Below are 18,867 nucleotides of genomic sequence, written 5' to 3' on the forward strand. Positions count from 1 at the left end.
CAATCTTGGCCCTAACAATGTCCTCATGTCCGACAACCGATCTAAGGTTGTCGGACATGAAAGCCTTCCTGACCCCCACATAAGGGATCCTAAATCCCTTAGAAAAACCTAGCAAGAGAGCAGCCGCTCTCGAGCGAGGGTGGTAGTCAACCAACCAACCCTCAAGCACAGAGACATTAATTGGGCTGGGCCCCTTTTCCCCCAGCTGATGCGGGAGGCTTTCCTGGACCCCCACCCTTCTTTTCCGCCCCTTCTTGGGGCGGGGGCAGACAGCAGATGCATGGGGCCCCCCACAATTCCCGCAGGCATGCTTATATTTGCAAAAGGGACGAAAACACGCCCCTTTCACAGCAAATTCATGACAGGCGGGTGAGGCCCCCTTACCAGCCGCCCCAGGAGTCACCTTGGCCGGCGTGACCACCGCAGGCTCCTCCTCCATGAAATGACCGCTGTCGGTCCGCTCACACCCCTCCTTGCCAGACATATGCATGGCCCTGAACCACAGGTCCGGTACCACCATATCCCACGGCAGGTTGGGCTCCACAGCCATCCTCATCCTAAACCCTTTATCATAATGGCGCCATATGGTGCCTTTGTATTCAAAATTAGCCCTGGCGATCAAATCAATATACTTAAGCATCGCCGAGGCCATGGCTGGCTGCCTCTGAATCACCACTGACGCATATGTCAGAAAAGCGTACAGCCAGGAGCTGAAGCACTTGGTGACCTTTGTTTTCTTGGGCTTTTCCCCAGGAACTACTTATTTCTCTTGTTTAGGGACCTCCCAATTGAGCAATGAAAAAAGGTCCACGTACTCCCCCCTCCAAATGGCCTCCTTCACGGACGGGTGAAGGTGGTACCCTAACGGGGTGGCCGGCAGACCACACGGAATGGCCCCCGCCTTAATACTGGCGAACGGGTCCCACACCGTGGTGGCCCCCGGCCCTAGCACCCCAAAACCTTGGGGATAGGCCATCAATGGAAGCGGGGGCATAACAGCAGGAGCTGTAGGGGTCCAACCCCCCACCCCGGGCACCCCGGGCACCCCAGCCCCCACCGGCCCGAGCGGCGCCGCCGCGCCAGGCGCAGGCGCCCCCGCCAACGGGGCCGGCGGCGACCATACTTGCCCGCATGCGCCCGCCTGGGGGGCCCCAAAGCTAACCCCATTTCCCAGCCCCGTCGGGGGAAAACTCGCACCAGCCAGGGGGAGAAATGAAGAATGTGTATTGTGTGGTGCAACCTCACCTGCCCCGTACGGGGTTGAAGACATCCAAGGGGGGCCCACCTCCGTGGGGCCCGGAAAAGCCGTCAAGTGCCCCGACTGGGCCGCCTGCCCGGTATGGGCCGTCTGCCCGGTATGGGCCGTCTGTCCGGCCTGGGCTGCCGATGGAGCTCCTCCCAACGCCGCTGGTACCTGCTCGAGGGCCCCCCAAGGGCCCGAGCCACTCCGCCAGTGCTCGAGCTCATCGAGCCTCTCCAACACCCTAGCCCAAGAAAGGGCAGGAGAAACATCAGAGTGAGGGGCTGTAGGTAAAGGACCCACCGCCCCCTCCGCAGGCACTACCCCAGGGGCCCCTTCCATACTTGCTCGAGCCCGGGCAGAAGGCCTAAGGGCCCTCCTGGGGTGCGTAACCACAGGCTGAGCCACAGGGGCCCTGGCTTGCCTCTTCTTTGGGGCCATGCCACCTTTGTAAAACAATAGAAATGAAGAAAAAACCCTTTTTTCCCCAAAAAACCCCTGCAGCAAGGCCAAACCTTGCCAGGAAAAAATCACCCTGGGGGATTAAACAATAGAACCCCCCCTGGAGCGGCAACAGGGCCCCTTACCCCAGGAACCCCTGTGGACCCCAAGGCCAAGAACCCCCTGAACCCTGGGCAAGGCCCAACCAGACCCCCCTCCCAGCCGGGAGCGAATCACCACTCCCCCTCGGGCCCGAGGGGGACAAGGACACCAGCGCCGCCGCTCAGAAGCTGCTCCGGAGTCCAAGGGCACCGCTGGGCCTAGAAGAAAGGCCTCTTCACTGGATCCAAAATGGCGGCCGCAACACGAGGCCACCACAAAATGGCTGCCAGGAGCAAAACTCAAATGAGTGTCTGCTCCAGCTGCCGGTCCCAGCGAAAAGGCTTGGCCCAGGGCCTGCAGGCCCTTAAATAGGGCCTCCAAGCCCCGCCCCTGACCGGCAGCAACGTCAGGCCTCGTGGGCCTGATTTTCGGCCGAAATCTCATCTCGCGAGATTTCGGCCGAAAACAAGATGACGGCCGCCATGAGGGAGTCCGGTGTCTGCCCGGTCCCTCCGGCAAAGGCTGCCAGCCGGTAAGTCGACCGGCGCTATTTCTTCAAAGAAACAAAACAAGATATAAATGAACTTGGGTCCAGTCCAGGGAATGTTTATTAAAGTTGGGTAAAGATGGAGAAACATTAGGACCATCTCTTGTTTGGAGAAATGGAATAGTAGAATGTGTCCTCTTACAAGAATGAGTGTTGGTTGGTAACATGCAATTTATTTACTGTTAGAGTTGGAAGGGACCATGCAGGTAATTAAGTCCAACCCCCTGACTGAGCAAGAATCCTAAAGCACCCCAGCCAAATGGCATCCAATCTGGCAGTGTCCAGAGTTGGGGAGTTCACAACCTCCGCAGGCAGGTTGTTCCACTGGTTGATCGCTCTGACCGTCAGGAAGTTCTTCCTTACTTCTAGGTTGAATCTCTCCTTGGTCAGCTTCCAGCCGTTGTTCCTCATCCGGCCCTCTGGTGCTCTGGAGAATAGAGTGCCCCCCTCCTCTCTGTGGCAACCCCTCATATATCTATATAGAGCTATCATGTACCCTCTGGCCCTCCTTTTCTCTAGGCTATCCATGCCCAGTTCTCGCAATCTGTCATCGTAAGTCTTGGTTTCAAGTCCCCTAATCATTTTGGTTGCTCTTTTCTGCACCTTCTCCAGATTTTCAATGTCTCTTTTGAAGTGTGGTGACCAGAACTGGATGCAGTACTCCAGATGTGGTCTGACCAGGGTGTAGTAGAGTGGTATTAATACTTCCCTGGTCTTGGAGTGTATCCCCTTGTTGATGCAGCTTAGGATAGTGTTGGCTTTTTTGGCCGCTGCTGCACATTGCTTACTCATGTTTAGTTGATTATCCACCAAGACTCTGAGATCTCTTTCGCAGTCACTACTGCTAAGCAGGGTTTCTCCCAGGGTGTATCTGTGTCTAGGTTTTTTTTAACCAAGGTGAAGGACTTTGCTCTTGTCGATGTTGAACATCATGTTCTTATTGTGGGCCCATAGTGTTAATCTGTCCAGATCTTTCTTTATTTTGAGCCTGTCCTCTAGGGTGTTGGCTACCCCTGCCAGCTTTTTGCTGTATATAACAGTGTGCTTCTGCCCACTTTGAGAAAGGAAAGTGTACTGAGTATGTCACAAGTAATATTAAAATGACTTGGAGGCAGTGACCATTAGATATTTTGAAAATATGTATGACAAGTTAAGAAGAAAGAAAGCTAAGAAGGTATGAGTGGTGAATTTTACATAGAAAACTTAATGACCAGCACTAAAAAGGTTCAGAATTCTAGACTGAAAAACATAAAAGGATCTTTAGAGATCTTCCAGCCCAGTGTAGAAATCTTCAAACTATTCCAGACAAAGGGCTCTCCAGCTTCTCCTTCAAAATCTCCAGTAATGGAAGTCAAAGAGATGGAAATCAAAGAGAGAAGCCACCTGGAATTAAAGAGAAACTTCCTAACAGTAAGGACAATTATCGAATGAAATTGTGGGCATGCCATCACTAGAGGATTTTAAAAAGAGACTGGACAGTTACTTGCCAAAAATGGTATGGGACAGTGATGACAAACCTTTTTCTTCTTGGGTGGCAAAAATGGGAGTGCGTGCACACAAACCCTTCATGCACACCACACTGTGCACGCACACATCCACACACATGTACCCCCTGTTGGGCTGTTTTTCACCCGCAGGCTTCCCTGAAGCTTCTGGAGTGCGAAAAAGGGCCCAACAGGCAAACCGGAAGTTTGGAAAAACAGGAAAGACTCCTGAAGCCTGGGGAGAATGAAAACAGCCTTCCCCAATGCTGAAAATCAGCTGGCTAACACACACATAGGATTCATGTGATTCACAGCTGTTGGTGGCAAAAGTGCCCCACAGCATCAGCTCTAATACATAAGCTTAATTAACTGGCTAGAGTTTGATCAGCAGGATGTGTTGACTATCAGTTGTCAGGGTTCCCCAAGATAAACTAGGAGGAGAGGAAAGAACACCAGGAGAGCCAGCACATTTAATCCAAATGTTTCTCAGCAGTGGGGAAAGACCCTTACATTAAAACCTAGCAATAGCACTTAGACTTATATACTGCTTCATAGTGCTTTTAGAGCCCTCTCTAAGCAGTTTACAGAGTCAGTATATTGCTCCCAACAATCTGGGTCCTCATTTTACCCACCTTGGAAGGATAGAAGGTCTGAATCAACTTTGAGCCTGATGAGATTTGAACTGCCAAATTGTAGGCAGCCAGTGGGCAGCAGAAATAGCCTGCAGTACTGCATTCTAGCCGCTGCGCCACTGCAGCTCTGGCTTTTATAATTAAATTGACCCAAACAAGCAATATTTTCTCTTTTATCTTAGATTAACTATGGCGTCATTAGCAGCATTCCTGATCAAAATCATCGTTTTCCTTTTTTCTACCGGATGACGCCCAAACCAGAACCTCCTTATTCTGCAATTGTCCAGCTGCTCCTGCATTTCCAATGGACGTGGATTGGCCTCTTTTCTCAGGACAATGAAAGGGGAGAAAACTTTAAGAGAAGCTTGAAAACTGTAGGTGTAAAAAATGGGATTTGCGTCGTCCTTTCAGAGGTCATCCCAGCAACAAATGTGGACATGCGTACTGGAGACATGTTTGCAGAAGACAAAAGGAAAATAGTAGACCTTCTGATAAACACCGAAGTAAAAATTATAATTTGTCAACTGGATTGTCAGGCCATAGCAATGCTATTAGCAATAATATATGGCACTGAAAAGATTAATACATTCATTGGGGGAAAAGTGTGGATTGTGACAACTTTGTCATTTTTAAGTATAGAATTTTTTTCCTATAGACTTGATCTCCAACATAAGCATGCCTTGTTTTCCTTCACCACTCAGACAAACAGAAGACAATATTATAACCTTAATTCATATTCCTCTGCTGAGAAACAGTTTGTAAAGGAAGCATTCCAGTGTTCCTCTTCCAAGTCTGTGTTTTCTAAGAAAGTTTGGGAAAGATGTATAGAAAAAGAGAGCCAGGTGTTACCACCCCAGGATGTGCTTGCAAATCTGCTGACCGATGATGGCTCCAGTATTTCCAGAGCAATCCAAGCTGTGGCCTCAGTCCTCAATGCTGTCTCTTCCTCCCACTTGAAGAAGAGGATGATGTGGATTGGAGACCACCGGTCACCCCAGATTGTACAGCCATGGCAGGTAGGATCTGTCCTTAAAGGTTCCATTCATGCTTCTCTTTCAATGCATCAAAATCAAATTGGATGTAGGGAGATGTGAGATATTCCAAACAGAGATTGCCCAGCATCTAATATGTATGAGTGAATGAGAGAGAGATTACTGGGGTAAGTCTTCCAAACTGAAACTTCCTCTACTGGTCTGAGATGTTATAATGACAGAGATACAGTGGTTATAAGCAATTTTTCCCATTTGTAAATTGAACCAGTTGCAGGATGTTCCAGCAAGCCCCAGATTGGTTCAGGCAGGAAGTTAAATCCAGGTCTACCATTTTGTCAAGGTTAAGTTTACTTACAGGTAAGAACAAATGCAATATAAGCATTTCAAATATTTTGTTAACCTGCATTGGGTGCTCATGTCCTTATGCAGTGCTAGGAATGGCACTGCTAGAGTAAAGATATCTAGCATCATTAAATCACTAAGCCACCACATCTCTCCTATAAGCAGTCTACATTCCCCCTCCCCACTCAACATTTTGATTCTACAGCTTCCATGCTATCATTTTCTCTTCACTCTCCACCTTCTACCAACTGCTAGTTCTATTTATCCTGTCTGAAGACTGCGGGAAAGCTGAAATAGGTTGCTTGCAATCTACAAAGCAATTTACAGTGTGGTTTGCTCCCTGTAGCCTACCGGCAACCATAGCCAGTAGAAAACAGGCTATGATTTCATAGCAAGGCCTTTGTATCTAACAATTCTTGGAATTTCAACCTTATGTAATTTAAGTTAATGTTAAAATATTTGGTAGGACAATATAGTGATTCCTTCAAGGAAATGGAAGATGTATCTGAAGAACTTGTATTCCATGTGAGAGAGAGAGAGAGAGAGAGAGAGAGAGAGAGAGAGAGAGAGAGAGATGTTTCCTATAAAATCCTAAATCATTTTCAGATCACAGTGATTAACTGAAGAGGTTGAATGATTCGGAGTACCATTATTATTGAGAGGTTGAATTATTCAGAATTACCAAGAATCATGGCCAGAATAAAGCACTCAATAATAAAGGCCACAAATATGTAAGCTGCACCTATGTTTTTGTAGCTTCATTGGTTCCTGAGAAACTTTCAGCTTCACAATATTTCCAGGGATGGAGTTTATCTGGATGAAAATGGAGTCCCTGTTGCTGATTTTGATATCATGCACTGGACAGTTCTTCACAACAAGTCAACTGCTGGGGTGAAATTTGGGACTATAGAAGGAGAAGTCTCCTCCAGAGTCATGGTCTCCATCGACCAGGGTGCCATCATTTGGCCAACATCATATGACAAGGTAGCTCTTGCTGCTTGTTTTTCGATTTTTACTTATGCTCTCAGGTACAGGTAGTTCTCCACGTACAACAGTTCACTTAGTGAATGTTCGAAGTTACAAAGGCATGGAAAACAGTGGCTTATCGCCATTTTTCACACTTATGACCGTTTTAGCATCCCCACAGTCATGTGATTTACATTCAGATGCTTGGTATCATATTTATCACAATCGGGACCGCCTTCTGCCGCATGAATCCCAGTGACCGGTTTGGTCCCACAGAGTTGGCCTTCTCCGGGTCCCGTTGACTAAACAATGTCGTCTGGTGGGACCCAGGGGAAGAGCCTTCTCTGTGGCGGCTCCGACCCTCTGGAACCAGCTCCCCCCTGAGATTAGGATTGCCCCCACCCTCCTTGCCTTTCGCAAACTCCTTAAAACCCACCTCTGCCGTCAGTCATGGGGGAACTGAAACATCTCCCCCTTGCCCATGTTGTTTTGGTGTTAGATTGCTTGTGTGCTTGTTTTTTAATATTCTGGGATTGTTTTTATGAATTTTTTAGCTTAAAATTGTTATTGGATTGGTGGGTATTGAATTTGTTATTATGTATTGTTTTTACCTTGTTGTGAGCCGCCCCGAGTTTGCGGAGAGGGGCGGCATATAAATCCAATAAATCTAATCTAATATAATCTACAGGTAGTCCTCCACTTACAACAGTTCACTTAGTGAATGTTCGAAGTTACAAAGGCATGGAAAACAGTGGGTTATCACCATTTTTCACACTTATGACCATTTTAGCATCCCCACAGTCATGTGATTTACATTCAGATGCTTGGCATCATATTTATCACAATCGCAGTGTCCTGGGGTCATGGGATCCCCTCTTGCAACCTTCTGACAAGCAAAATTGCTTAACAATTGTGGCAAGAAAAGACATAAAATGGGGCATATCCCACCTAACAAATTTCTCACAGTAATGTATATTTTGGGCTCAGTTGTGGTCATAAGTTGAGGTCTACCTGTATTCTGTTCCAACATACAGGGTGAGTTCCAAAAGTAATGCAATTAAATTTTTTAAAAGTAATTTATTGAACAGATTTGCATAAACACTTAAAATTCTTCAAAGTACTTTTCTTGGGCCTCTACACATTTTTTCCAGCGACTCTGCCATGACCGGTACATGCCCTGGAAGGCGTCTTTGGGGACCTCTCACAAGGTCTTCGTCACGGTTGATTGGATCTCTTCCATGTACGAAAAACAGGTTCCTTTTAGGGCTGCCTTAATCCAAGGGAACAAAAATAATTCTGCTGGGGTGACATCAGAACTATAGTGGGGTAGCATTGGCACCTGGTGTTTGGCCAGGAACTCGCAGACTCGTAGCACATTGTAGCAAGGCGCATTGTTGTGATGGAGTTGCCAGGTAACAGAGATGTCTTTTCTCATCCTGATGACCCTTTTTTGGAGTCTTTCCAGCACATCTATGTAGTAGGCAGCGTTAACTGACTGTCCTTGAGTAACAAACTCCTTATAGACCACTCCTTTACTGTAGAAAAATGAACATTGTTTTCACTTTTGATTTACTCATTCTTGCCTTTTTGGGCTTGGGGGACTGGTCAGAGCTTTGGCATTTGTTTCTGGGTCGTATTCAAAAACCCAAGTTTCATCACCAATCATGATGTTGTCCAAATAATCAGGTTCAATTTCTATACGTTGCAAAAGTTCACTTGAAATTTCCATTCCATTTTTTTCATGACACGGTCGGTGCACAGAGGTTTACAATAACTGACATCCTGCCGCTTTCACAGTTGGAAAGCACTGAGACCAGTTTCACGGCAAAGCTTAGCATCCCCCCCACCTACTCCAAGTGCTTCGGTCCAGGTCCGACCAATAGGAGCAGCGTGGGAAATTCAATTGCATTACTTTTGGAATGCACCCTGTAATTCATATTGAAGAAAATTGAGATAAATGCCAAAAAAAAACCCTATAGCAACTTCAATTCCTTAGATATTATGTATCTTTAGCAGTTCTTCTGTAACTTAATCACAAATTGGAAATTGTTACATCATCAATTGTGTGTGGGGCCTCCACAACGTACATTATTGAACTAAAATATGGAACGGTTATTAAAATCCTATAAAATGATCTCATTTTCAATAACAGAAAAGCTAAAGTTTCAAGGGACTAACCCACTGAATTGTATAAGCAAAAGTTGTTAAATTGAGATTGAGGTGAGAAAAATATGAGCAGTTGAATATGGTGATTTATATGATACAAGAAAAAAAAACACAGACAGATTCTTTCAGCAAAACAAAAGGCTAGATTTTGGAGATTTCCTGCCAAAGCAAAGAGGGAGAGAATGATAGAATATATAGCATTCCCCACACATACCCAAAAGAGAAACACCATTTGCCACAGAATGATTTTCCTTCAGAATGGAGAATAAAATAAAGGAACATTTCTGGATTGACAATAGAGATATTAGAGAAAGAGAAACACCTTTCATTTGCCATTCCTGCACAGTCTGCGCATCCATGCATCCATGCATCCATGCATCCATGCATCCATGCATCCATGCATCCATGCATCCATGCATCCATGCATCCATGCATCCATGCATCCATGCATCCATGCATCCATGCATCCATGCATCCATGCATCCATGCATCCATGCATCCATGCATCCATGCATCCATGCATCCATGCATCCATGCATCCATGCATCCATCCATCCATCCATGCATCCATCCATCCATCCATCCATCCATCTATCTATCCATCATTTATTTATATTTCACACTTCTGCAACCAACTCCATGGTCTTGTGGGTGCTTGTTTTTCCCCCATACAAGGCTATGCAACCAAGTTTTAATCTCTTAGTAAAAGATTAAGAAATTGGGGACTTTCTTTGCCTTTCAGGATATTTCACAATGCAGGGACAGTGGGGAAAAATGCCCTCTTCCTAGATCTTGCCAGTCCAAATTATTTGACTGACAAGGTCTGCAACATGCCTTCCATGCCTGACTGAGTGGGATAGGCTGATGTGATAAAGTGATATATGACTTTTCTCACAAAGGTCAATGTTACTTTACATGTGTCTCCAACAGATTTTTTTTTAAAAGGAAGAAAGATGGAGTAACTTCTATGCTACTACTTCTTGGTTGAGTTGGCTCAGTGTGTTCCTTGGCTACCAGAAATTAGTTAATTGATGTAAATCCATATGTTGTAAATTCATATGTTGCCCTAGCTGAGCACTATTTTTATGTTTAGATGGTGCCTTTTTCTAGATGTTCTGAAAGTTGTTACCCTGGATATGCCAAGGTCATGAGAAGAGAAGCACCAGTTTGCTGCTACGACTGTTCTCTGTGCATGGATGGAACATTCTCTATGCAAGAAGGTAGGTGGCTGTTAAGGGAGAGAGGGGGGTGGGAGGGAAGGGGGAGAGGGAGGGAGAGGGAGGGAGAGATATTGAGGATGCAATCAAAATTCATGCTGTTCTGGTTATATTTTTTTTAAGTTCTTTCTTTTCTTTCTTGCTAGTTATAGACCTAGTTAGCAGCATATTATTTTCATAATATCATGAAACAAGAAAAATGAATTTCTTGAAAGGTTTCACAAACATTTCAAAGATTGGTTACCACCACTCAATTTTGCTTTTAAAATAAATAATGAAAAGCTGCTGTAATATCTCGAGTTGCTATCTTCTTACTTGGTTTCAGAAAAGAAGTATTATGAGTATTGGAAATGTCATTTGTTTTAAAAATGGGATGATTGTTTCTAATTAGCATTGGGTCCTATAAATATAGCTGAAATAAATATTGAATTATTCCTTGGTCATGTTCATATCATTGTGATATGGGTCTCAGTGGACAACTGAGTTCCAGCATGGGTTCTTATCTAGTAAGAGGCCACACTTGGTGTCCCAAGAACCACATTCCATAATGAATTCTCCATAATGGAGAATTTCTTTTCACTTACGTTAGACATAAATGGTTAAAATTACCATTTAAGACCCACCAGAGTATAAGACACACAATAGGGGGAAAATCTATCTACCAAGTATTCATCTGGCTAGTGTCCTTAGTCTAGTCAATTTCAGCACATTATTTTATCCCCTGGTTAGGGCTGAAAAAATATCTCTGGAAGAAGTAGCAATGTAAACAAGCCTGCAAAGACTTGGAGCTGGGAAAAAAACTTCTTCAGAGTAGTAATGAAAAACTCCTGCAAACCAGGAAGAACTTTTTTTCAGCCCTAATAAGCTGAAGAAGCTGGGAATAGCCAGGAAGACCATTAGCACCTTGCTAGAGTTGGGGAGGGGGAAAAAGCTTTGAAAAAGCTACATTTTGAGTATAAGATGCACCCAAATATTCATCTTCTTTTAGGGGTGGGGAAAAAGGTGTGTTTTATACTCCAAAGGGTATGGTAATGCCACTTCGGTCCATTATCTTCAACAACTCTCTTCTACTTTATACTTCTACTTCTAATTTATACATGGTATGCTTGTTTGTATGATTGGTCTCTTAAATTGGGGTTTTTAAGATTTTTTTTAATATTTGATTTGTTACATTGTTTTCTTTATTGTTGTTAGCCGCCCCGAGTCTTCGGAGAGGGGCGGCATACAAATCTAATAAATAAAATAATAAAATAAATAAATAAAAAAATACTTGTTGGAATAATCAAATGAGTGAACTTGGTCTAACAGCCCAAACAGCATATTCCATAGCACTTCCTCACTACTGCTCATTTGTACATTCATCCTTCATTAATATATTTTCTCACCTTCTAAATTATACCATAATCAGTAAAGTCAGAAAGTATTTTCTAATTCCCCACCCATGTTTCTTTTTACTTGATGACTTTTAAAAACATGTTTTATGTATTGTAATATAATTTGGTTCATCTGCATTAGTGATGATCTTACAGCTGCAGAAACAAACACGTGCAATAAATATTTTTCAGATGCAGCCCATTGTGAAAAGTGTCCAGGTGATCAGCATTCCAATAAGAAGAGAGATCAATGTATCCCCAAAGTAATAACTTTCCTATCCTATAAAGAAAATTTGGGTCTCATTCTGGTTCTCTTTGCCTTTGCTTTATCGATAACTACTGTCTTATTTCTGGGAATCTTCATTAAATACCGAGAAACCCCCATAGTCAAAGCCAACAATCGGGACCTCACCTATGTTCTTTTGATCTTCCTCCTACTTTCCTTCTTGACTTCACTTCTATTCATTGGCTGCCCCAACAGAGTGACCTGCCTTCTTCGACAAACCACCTTCAGCATTGTTTTCTCAGTTGCTGTGTCTTCCTTACTGGCCAAGACTGTCATGGTGGTGGTGGCATTTCTGGCCACAAAGCCAGGAAGCAGAATGAGGAAATGGCTGGGGAAAAGTTTGGCCACCTCCATTGTCTTGTCCTGTTCTGGGGTTCAGGTTGGCATCTGTTTTATATGGCTGAGAATTTCTCCCCCATTCCCAGATACTGACCTATATTCTCAACCAGGACACATTGTACTGCAATGCCATGAAGGCTCAGTCACCATGTTCTATTCTGCCCTAGGCTACATAGGCTTCCTGGCTGCCATCTGCTTTTTCTTGGCTTTCCTAGCCAGAAAGCTACCAGGGACCTTCAACGAGGCCAAATGGATCACCTTCAGCATGCTCATTTTCTGCACTGTTTGGATTTCCTTTGTCCCCGCCTACTTGAGCACCAAAGGGAAATACATGGTGGCCGTGCAAATCTTCTCCATCCTGGCCTCCAGTCTGGGCTTACTGGGCTGTATCTTTATCCCCAAATGCTTTATTATTATCCTGAGACCTGACATGAACACCAAGGAGCATCTAATGATGAAAAACTAGGAGGGCTCCTGATTTTAGAAACTATTTTTGTGCTACTTACTGGTGTTATAAAATAATACACCTTTTAATTATTGTTCTTTGCAGGCGTCCTAAACAATATTTATCCATCCATGTTAGATATCAATTATAATATCTAATTAGAGATAGTTTTGGAAGAATGGCACTTATAAATTAACTTTTGAAAAATAGGATAGTGCTGAGCAAGTGATACTTATGTCTAGCTCTTAAAGTTATGGCTCTCCTAGTGACATGCTCATGATCCGAGCATTTGGCAACTGACTCTCACTTACAGCATGTCATATACGTTAGTCATATCATCACCATTTTCAAACTTTCTGGCTTCCCACAAGCAAATTCAATGGGGAAGCTACAAGGGAAGATAAGTCACTTCCTACCACTTTTTAACCCAAGGGTTTCCTCATTGATTTTGTATATACTGTTATCAATGTATTATTTGGCATTTTAGCAAAGTCTCTGAGGTCTATTTAGATCACAGAAGATGTTTAAATACCTTTGTATATTCTGAATATCCAGTACCCTAGAGCCATGATGGCGAATCTATGGCATGCATGCCACAGGTGGCACAGAGAGTCCCCTCTATGAGCATGGAAGCCGTCACCCATGTTCAGCTCTACTGTGCATTCATGCATGTCTCCCACCAGCCAGCGATTTTGGGGTCTCTACTGTGTGTGTTGCTGGGATGCATGGGGGAGCTTTGTGCACATGCAACAGGGTGGGGGAGCACGGGTGATCACATGCACATGCGCTGGTAGGTGAGGTACATAGGGAGGGTAATCATCTTTGCATTGCATTATGGGTTATAAGTGCAGAGAAGCCTGCTAGGCCAAAATGGGGCACAAGAGGGTGCAGTGTACCCCCCCCAATGCATTTTTCCTCCCAGGAGGCTACAGGAAAACCTACTAGGCCCAAAACAGGGCACAAGCGATGTGGTGCAGTCCCCTGTGGCCCATTTTTGCTTCCAGGAGGCTGCAGGGAAACCTACTAGGCTCAACACAGGGCACAAGTGATGTGGTGCAGTCCCCTGTGGCCCATTTTTGCTTCCAGGAGGCTGCAGGGAAACCTACTAGGCCCAAAACTGGGCATTAGTGATGTGGTGCAGTCCCCTGTGGCCCATTTTTGCTTCCAGGAGGCTGCAGGGAAACCTACTAGGCTCAACACAGGGCACAAGTGATGTGGTGCAGTCCCCTGTGGCCCATTGTTGCTTCCAGGAGGCTGCAGGGAGGCCTATTAGCCCCCCAAAGGGGTGCAGGAGGGGTCACATGCGCATGCATGGGAGCAGAGCACACAGGGGGGAGGGTTCACACATGCATTGCATTATTTTGGACACACAACAACAAAAAGATTCACCATCATTGCCCTAGACCCACTCACCCAGAAGAAGGAGAAGGAAGCCAAGATGGTGAAGGGCATTTGAATTGGAGTAAGACACAAATGATGCACTGCAACCTTCTCAGTGTGGTAAAGGGGATGTCAAGGTTCCGACTGATGGACCCAACCAAAGCAAGCACGATCAAGACAGTCCAATCTTTTTATGCAAAACTTTATTGAGTTCAAAATTTTGGCATGTTTGGAAGCAAAACCAGATCTAGATCTTTCCTGCGCTAATTCCTATATAGTTAAAGTTCAAATTCCAGCACCCACCCAATTATTTAAAGGTGAATACTGACACTATTCTCAGAGCTTTACCAATGCGGGAAAAAACATGACTGTAGTTTTTATAATTACAAGGGATGTAATATTACTGCCACATTCTTAACTTACTCCTGTATAATAATCGGAGAATACTGAATAGCTGAAGAAGCCAGTGTGAATATATGTATTTTTATGCTGCACCATGAGGCAAAATTAAAGAGGCTGTTTCAAAACACTGTTTAATACTAAACTTTGTTTAGTATTAAAATAAGAATCCTGTTTTATTTTCTTTTTCTTTTTGCCAAGCAGTTGAAATGGCTTTATTAAGTTTACTATATTTTCCTTTTTATTATTATTTTTCATTTTTAGGCATCACAATATTTTAACACAGTTTTATACCAGTTTTCATAAGTTATTACTACTTGGTAATGTACTTTATACATTATACATTGTTTCATATGTTTAGAGAGTTCCATATTTTCATCATTCATTTCACATTGTTTCGCAGTCCTTTCTTTTTTTTTTCTTAGTCCAATTTTACCATCTATTCCACATTTTGTAATATTCCAAATTATGTTGACTTTTGAGATCCATAGTCAGTCTATCCATCTCGGCATACTTATAAATTGTATCCATTAATATATTTTCTGGTGGGGTTTGATTGTGCTTTCCAGAATTGAGCATATGCTATTCTCACTGCCATTATAATGTGTATCGTAAAATAATGTATAGTTTTGGGATATCTCATTATTTCCGGAGAAAACAAAATTCAAGAGTAAATTTGATTGTTTTTTCCATAATTTCCTGTAAATACATGATTTTTTCCCCAGTAACCCTTTGCTTTGGGGTATGCCCACCACATATGAAAGAAGGTGTCTAACTCTTTTTTTTATTTCCAACAAGCCATGATCTGGAGATATCTGGAATATGTTATCTTCATGAGAAGAATGGGTTCATGAACACCAGACAGAATAAGTAGGAATTATCATCTCCCCACTAACTAGTAAAAAATACTTCACCGTTTGTTTGTTTTTTAGCAAATCACACTTTTTAGAATCTCAAAAATAGGCTTCTAGTGTAAAAGGCAGTTGCTTCCTGACCTTTAAAGTGGAATTCTGCCCTTGAGTCATACAAATATGTTTTCTCCAAATGCACACCACTGTTACGACAGTCATTCCCAATTCCCTTTCTAATTATTTAAAACATGATTATTTATTCTATGTTGAACAAGGCTTATGGGATTTACACCACCATCTTTAGTTATAAAGCAATGTGACAAGATATGGAATATATAACAATTGAAAATGCTATCTGTAACTACCTCCTCTTCTGATCAAAGCAAAGAAAGAGATAGAATTATACAGGGACTATGTCAATCTGAAATTTCAGATTCCTTCTCCAGACCCAGGTTGGATCATCTTCAATGCAATTATCTTCTTTTGTGAGCTCTAAAATTCAATCAAAAAAGAAACTATAGAATACTCTGCATTAATATATGTTGAATGTTGCTGCTGGAAATACATCTTTCTGCTTCTGCTTCTCTTATCAATTCCTTGTGCCACAATGCTGATGAAATGTCCATTCAAGGCAATAATAGAAAAAAAGAAGGAGTTTAATTATTATAAGCCAGGATTACTGATTACTGCTATAACATCAATAATATTTTCACATCTATACCCATATGATTTTGCCAAGCCTCCACCCTATAGATTGGAAAGATAATTATCAACATATTCAGATTACTGGGGGTTATTTTACTGACTTCAATGTTGTTTTATAGGAATGATGTCTTTTTATCAATTTCTCTATTTTAGAATAGAATAACAGAGTTGGAAGGGATCTCTGGGGTCTTCTAGACCACTCTCCTGCTTAGACAGGAAACCATACATTACTTCAGACAAATGGTTATCCAACATCTTCTTAAAAACTTCTATTGTTGGACCATTTGCAACTTCTGTAGGCAAGCTGTTCCACTGGCTAATTGTTCTAACTGTCAGGAAATTGTCACGCTGAGAATTGCCAGCCAACAGAGACATTCAGTATTTAAAAGAGTTGATGTGTGCCTTCCCCCTCTGATCACACCCCCTCATATATCACTCCCACAATTCTTATCCTTTCCCACATGTCACATCCGTCTGCTTACGTAGCAGCAGCATTCCATTCTATTCTTCTCTGTGCAGCCATGTTCCGGCTGTTTATAAAGTGTCGCTCCTGGCACAATTTACTTTTTCCTTTCTAAATAAAGTTTGTTTTACTTTGATTCCTGCCTGCCGAGTACAGAATTAAAATTCCGTCCCTCCGACATGATAAGCAGAGGGGATGGTTGTGTTTATTTTTAATTAAATCAGGCGAAAAGCCTGCACAGTAAAGCGCAGATAACTTCTCTGCCTTTGAAGCAAAAATGCAGACCTCGGCAGATGCAGACGCTACTAAAGAAAGATTTAGAGCTCCAGAGAACTCTATGCTTGCTTCCAATGCAAAAGGAATTTCTTCTCAAAGAATCTTATCTCTGATTCCAGATAGAGCACAGCAAAATGTGAGTAACGATGACGCTTCTACAAGAATTTATTGCTTGCCAGAATTAAAATACAGTCAGACTGATGTTCCTAACTTCTCTGCAAAGCAAAAAGTATTTCTCTGTGAAAAACAATGTCCTCTAAAGAATCACGCAGGCAATGTTATTTCAGTAGCAAAACAGAATGCAGGATTTTATAATAAATATATGTTCCTGGAGAACTCTGAAATAAAAGCTAATGTTTTGAATCCTTATCAGCAAGAAAATATGCCAAATATCCTTGGAGCTTTGCCACAGCTCAAAAATAATGAGAACCAGATGTTAATAAAGAATTCTGAGCAAGCTCCAGAAGAATGTCAGTCCTTCTTACAATGTATTAATATGCAGACTGTAAAAATTTTAGCAGATGATTTAACACAGCCTAAGAAGGACCTTATAGATTTCTGTTGTGCTGAATTAATGAGAAAACAGCTCAAACTTGATAAGATAACAAGCATGCAATTAATGTTTTGACAAGAAGAAATATGTGGTTTACCAGAACAAAAGAAGAAAATGGTGTCTGTCCAAAGACAGTCTGATATTTTGAGAAGCACAAATAATGATGTAATGCATTCCTTAGCATTCAAGGAACTAGGTGCAGCACCACCCAGTGGCCAAACTGAGAATTTACCTAGATCAATCTATTTCCAAGAATCTGGCCCACTTCCAACCCAGATCCAAAATGCGCCACCTGGTGGCCAAATTAAGCAACTGCACCAACTGCACCAAAATGTTATTTTATTGCCAGAAAGCTCAGAAATGCCATCCAGTGACCATTTTAAGCAATGCAGGTCAACAGAAAATTTAGATGGCCAGAAAAATGTTGATTTGCGCCAAAAAGATTCCTTTCCAGATTTTCAAATGAACAAAGAAGCTTCAGCAGGACAATTCTACTCTGCAGACAAAGAAAGGTTTGTACCTCAACAGACATTTTTGCAACAAGTACCCCAACCAAGTCAAGGGGTGCAATTTTCACAGGTACAACTGCCTCAAGTTCCTGCTACACCCGTGCAACAGGCGCAAATCCCACTTCAGTCAGCTCAGCCATTGTTGGCACCACGTCCACAACTACAGCAACAGATGCCGGCTGCAACTCAAGTGCAATTTTCTGCCTTGCCGCCATTAAAAGAAGAAGAAGTCATTAATTTGGAACGCAGGAGTCCCAGTAACTCCGGATCAGCTCAACGAGATTCCGGAAGTGAATCACACTCTACAATCAATACCGTGCTTCTAAAAAATGTTCCTGATTCAAATTGTGAGTACAGCACAAAATATTTATGGACTTTAGATAGCGGAGCTGCTTTTCACATTACTCACCAAAAAGAACTTTTTACTGAATTACGTGAGTCTGACATAAAGGAGGTGTATGGATTCTCAAATTACCAATCCCAAGTCGAAGGAGAAGGAACTATCTACATAGATGAACTGGACCAGATGATTCCACACATTCTCTACATTCCAAACACTGAAAGCAACATACTCAGCCTTCACCGCCTAAACAAAAACTTGGGCTACAAAGCTATGCTCCTGAACTATGATATCCATCTTATTAGAAATGGAACTGTTGTCGCATATGCCATTCCGATTGGTGGTGTCTTCTACCTGAAGCCAAATTTTCATTCACTGGTAGATGTAAGTATAAGCATTCCAAATCATGAAAGCGCAGGCCCAGAGAGAAAACCTGCTGCTATTATAAAATCAGAGGTTCATAAAGCCAATGAATCTCAAGGTGTTCCGCATAATGTTGCAAATGCTAAACCTGTATTAACAAATAAACCTTTTCATTCCAGGCGCATCCACTGTTGGCATTGACGCTTGGGCCATGCTTCATATGATGTCTTATCCAAGATGCCTGAATGCGTGAACGGTTTCAAAGTCGATAGTAATTGTCCTATTTATCTCGACTGTTTTGTTTGTAACAAATCTAAATCTAAATTTTGTTTGTAACAAATCTAAAGGCTGCCCCCATTGCTAAGCATGCCCTTCGTTTGTCTTCACACATTTTCGATTTGGTTCATACCGACATTGTCGGTCCATTTCGGCCTACTAGGGGTAACAATAAGTATT

The 18,867-nt window shown here is 42.8% G+C and overlaps 1 protein-coding gene across 1 annotated transcript; it reads left to right on the forward strand.

The window, feature by feature from the left end:
• The first annotated feature begins 10,005 nt into the window (after nucleotides 1-10,005).
• LOC139159356 (vomeronasal type-2 receptor 26-like) lies at nucleotides 10,006-12,593 on the forward strand. The gene is made up of 2 exons (XM_070736675.1): nucleotides 10,006-10,132; nucleotides 11,695-12,593. Exons 1-2 carry the CDS (start codon nucleotides 10,006-10,008, stop codon nucleotides 12,591-12,593), a joined length of 1,026 nt encoding a protein of 341 aa, XP_070592776.1.
• Nucleotides 12,594-18,867: the final 6,274 nt, after the last annotated feature.

Source organism: Erythrolamprus reginae, chromosome 2 (genome assembly GCF_031021105.1).
Source record: "Erythrolamprus reginae isolate rEryReg1 chromosome 2, rEryReg1.hap1, whole genome shotgun sequence".
In the NCBI taxonomy this organism is placed as follows: Eukaryota; Metazoa; Chordata; class Lepidosauria; order Squamata; family Dipsadidae; genus Erythrolamprus; species Erythrolamprus reginae.

Bases quoted from the DNA above. Each gene is read 5' to 3' on its own strand.
- LOC139159356 (XM_070736675.1), top strand. From the start codon at position 10,006: ATGGTGCCTTTTTCTAGATGTTCTGAAAGTTGTTACCCTGGATATGCC. The intron at 10,133-11,694 runs GTAGGTGGCTGT...AATATTTTTCAG, and splicing joins AACATTCTCTATGCAAGAAG to ATGCAGCCCATTGTGAAAAG.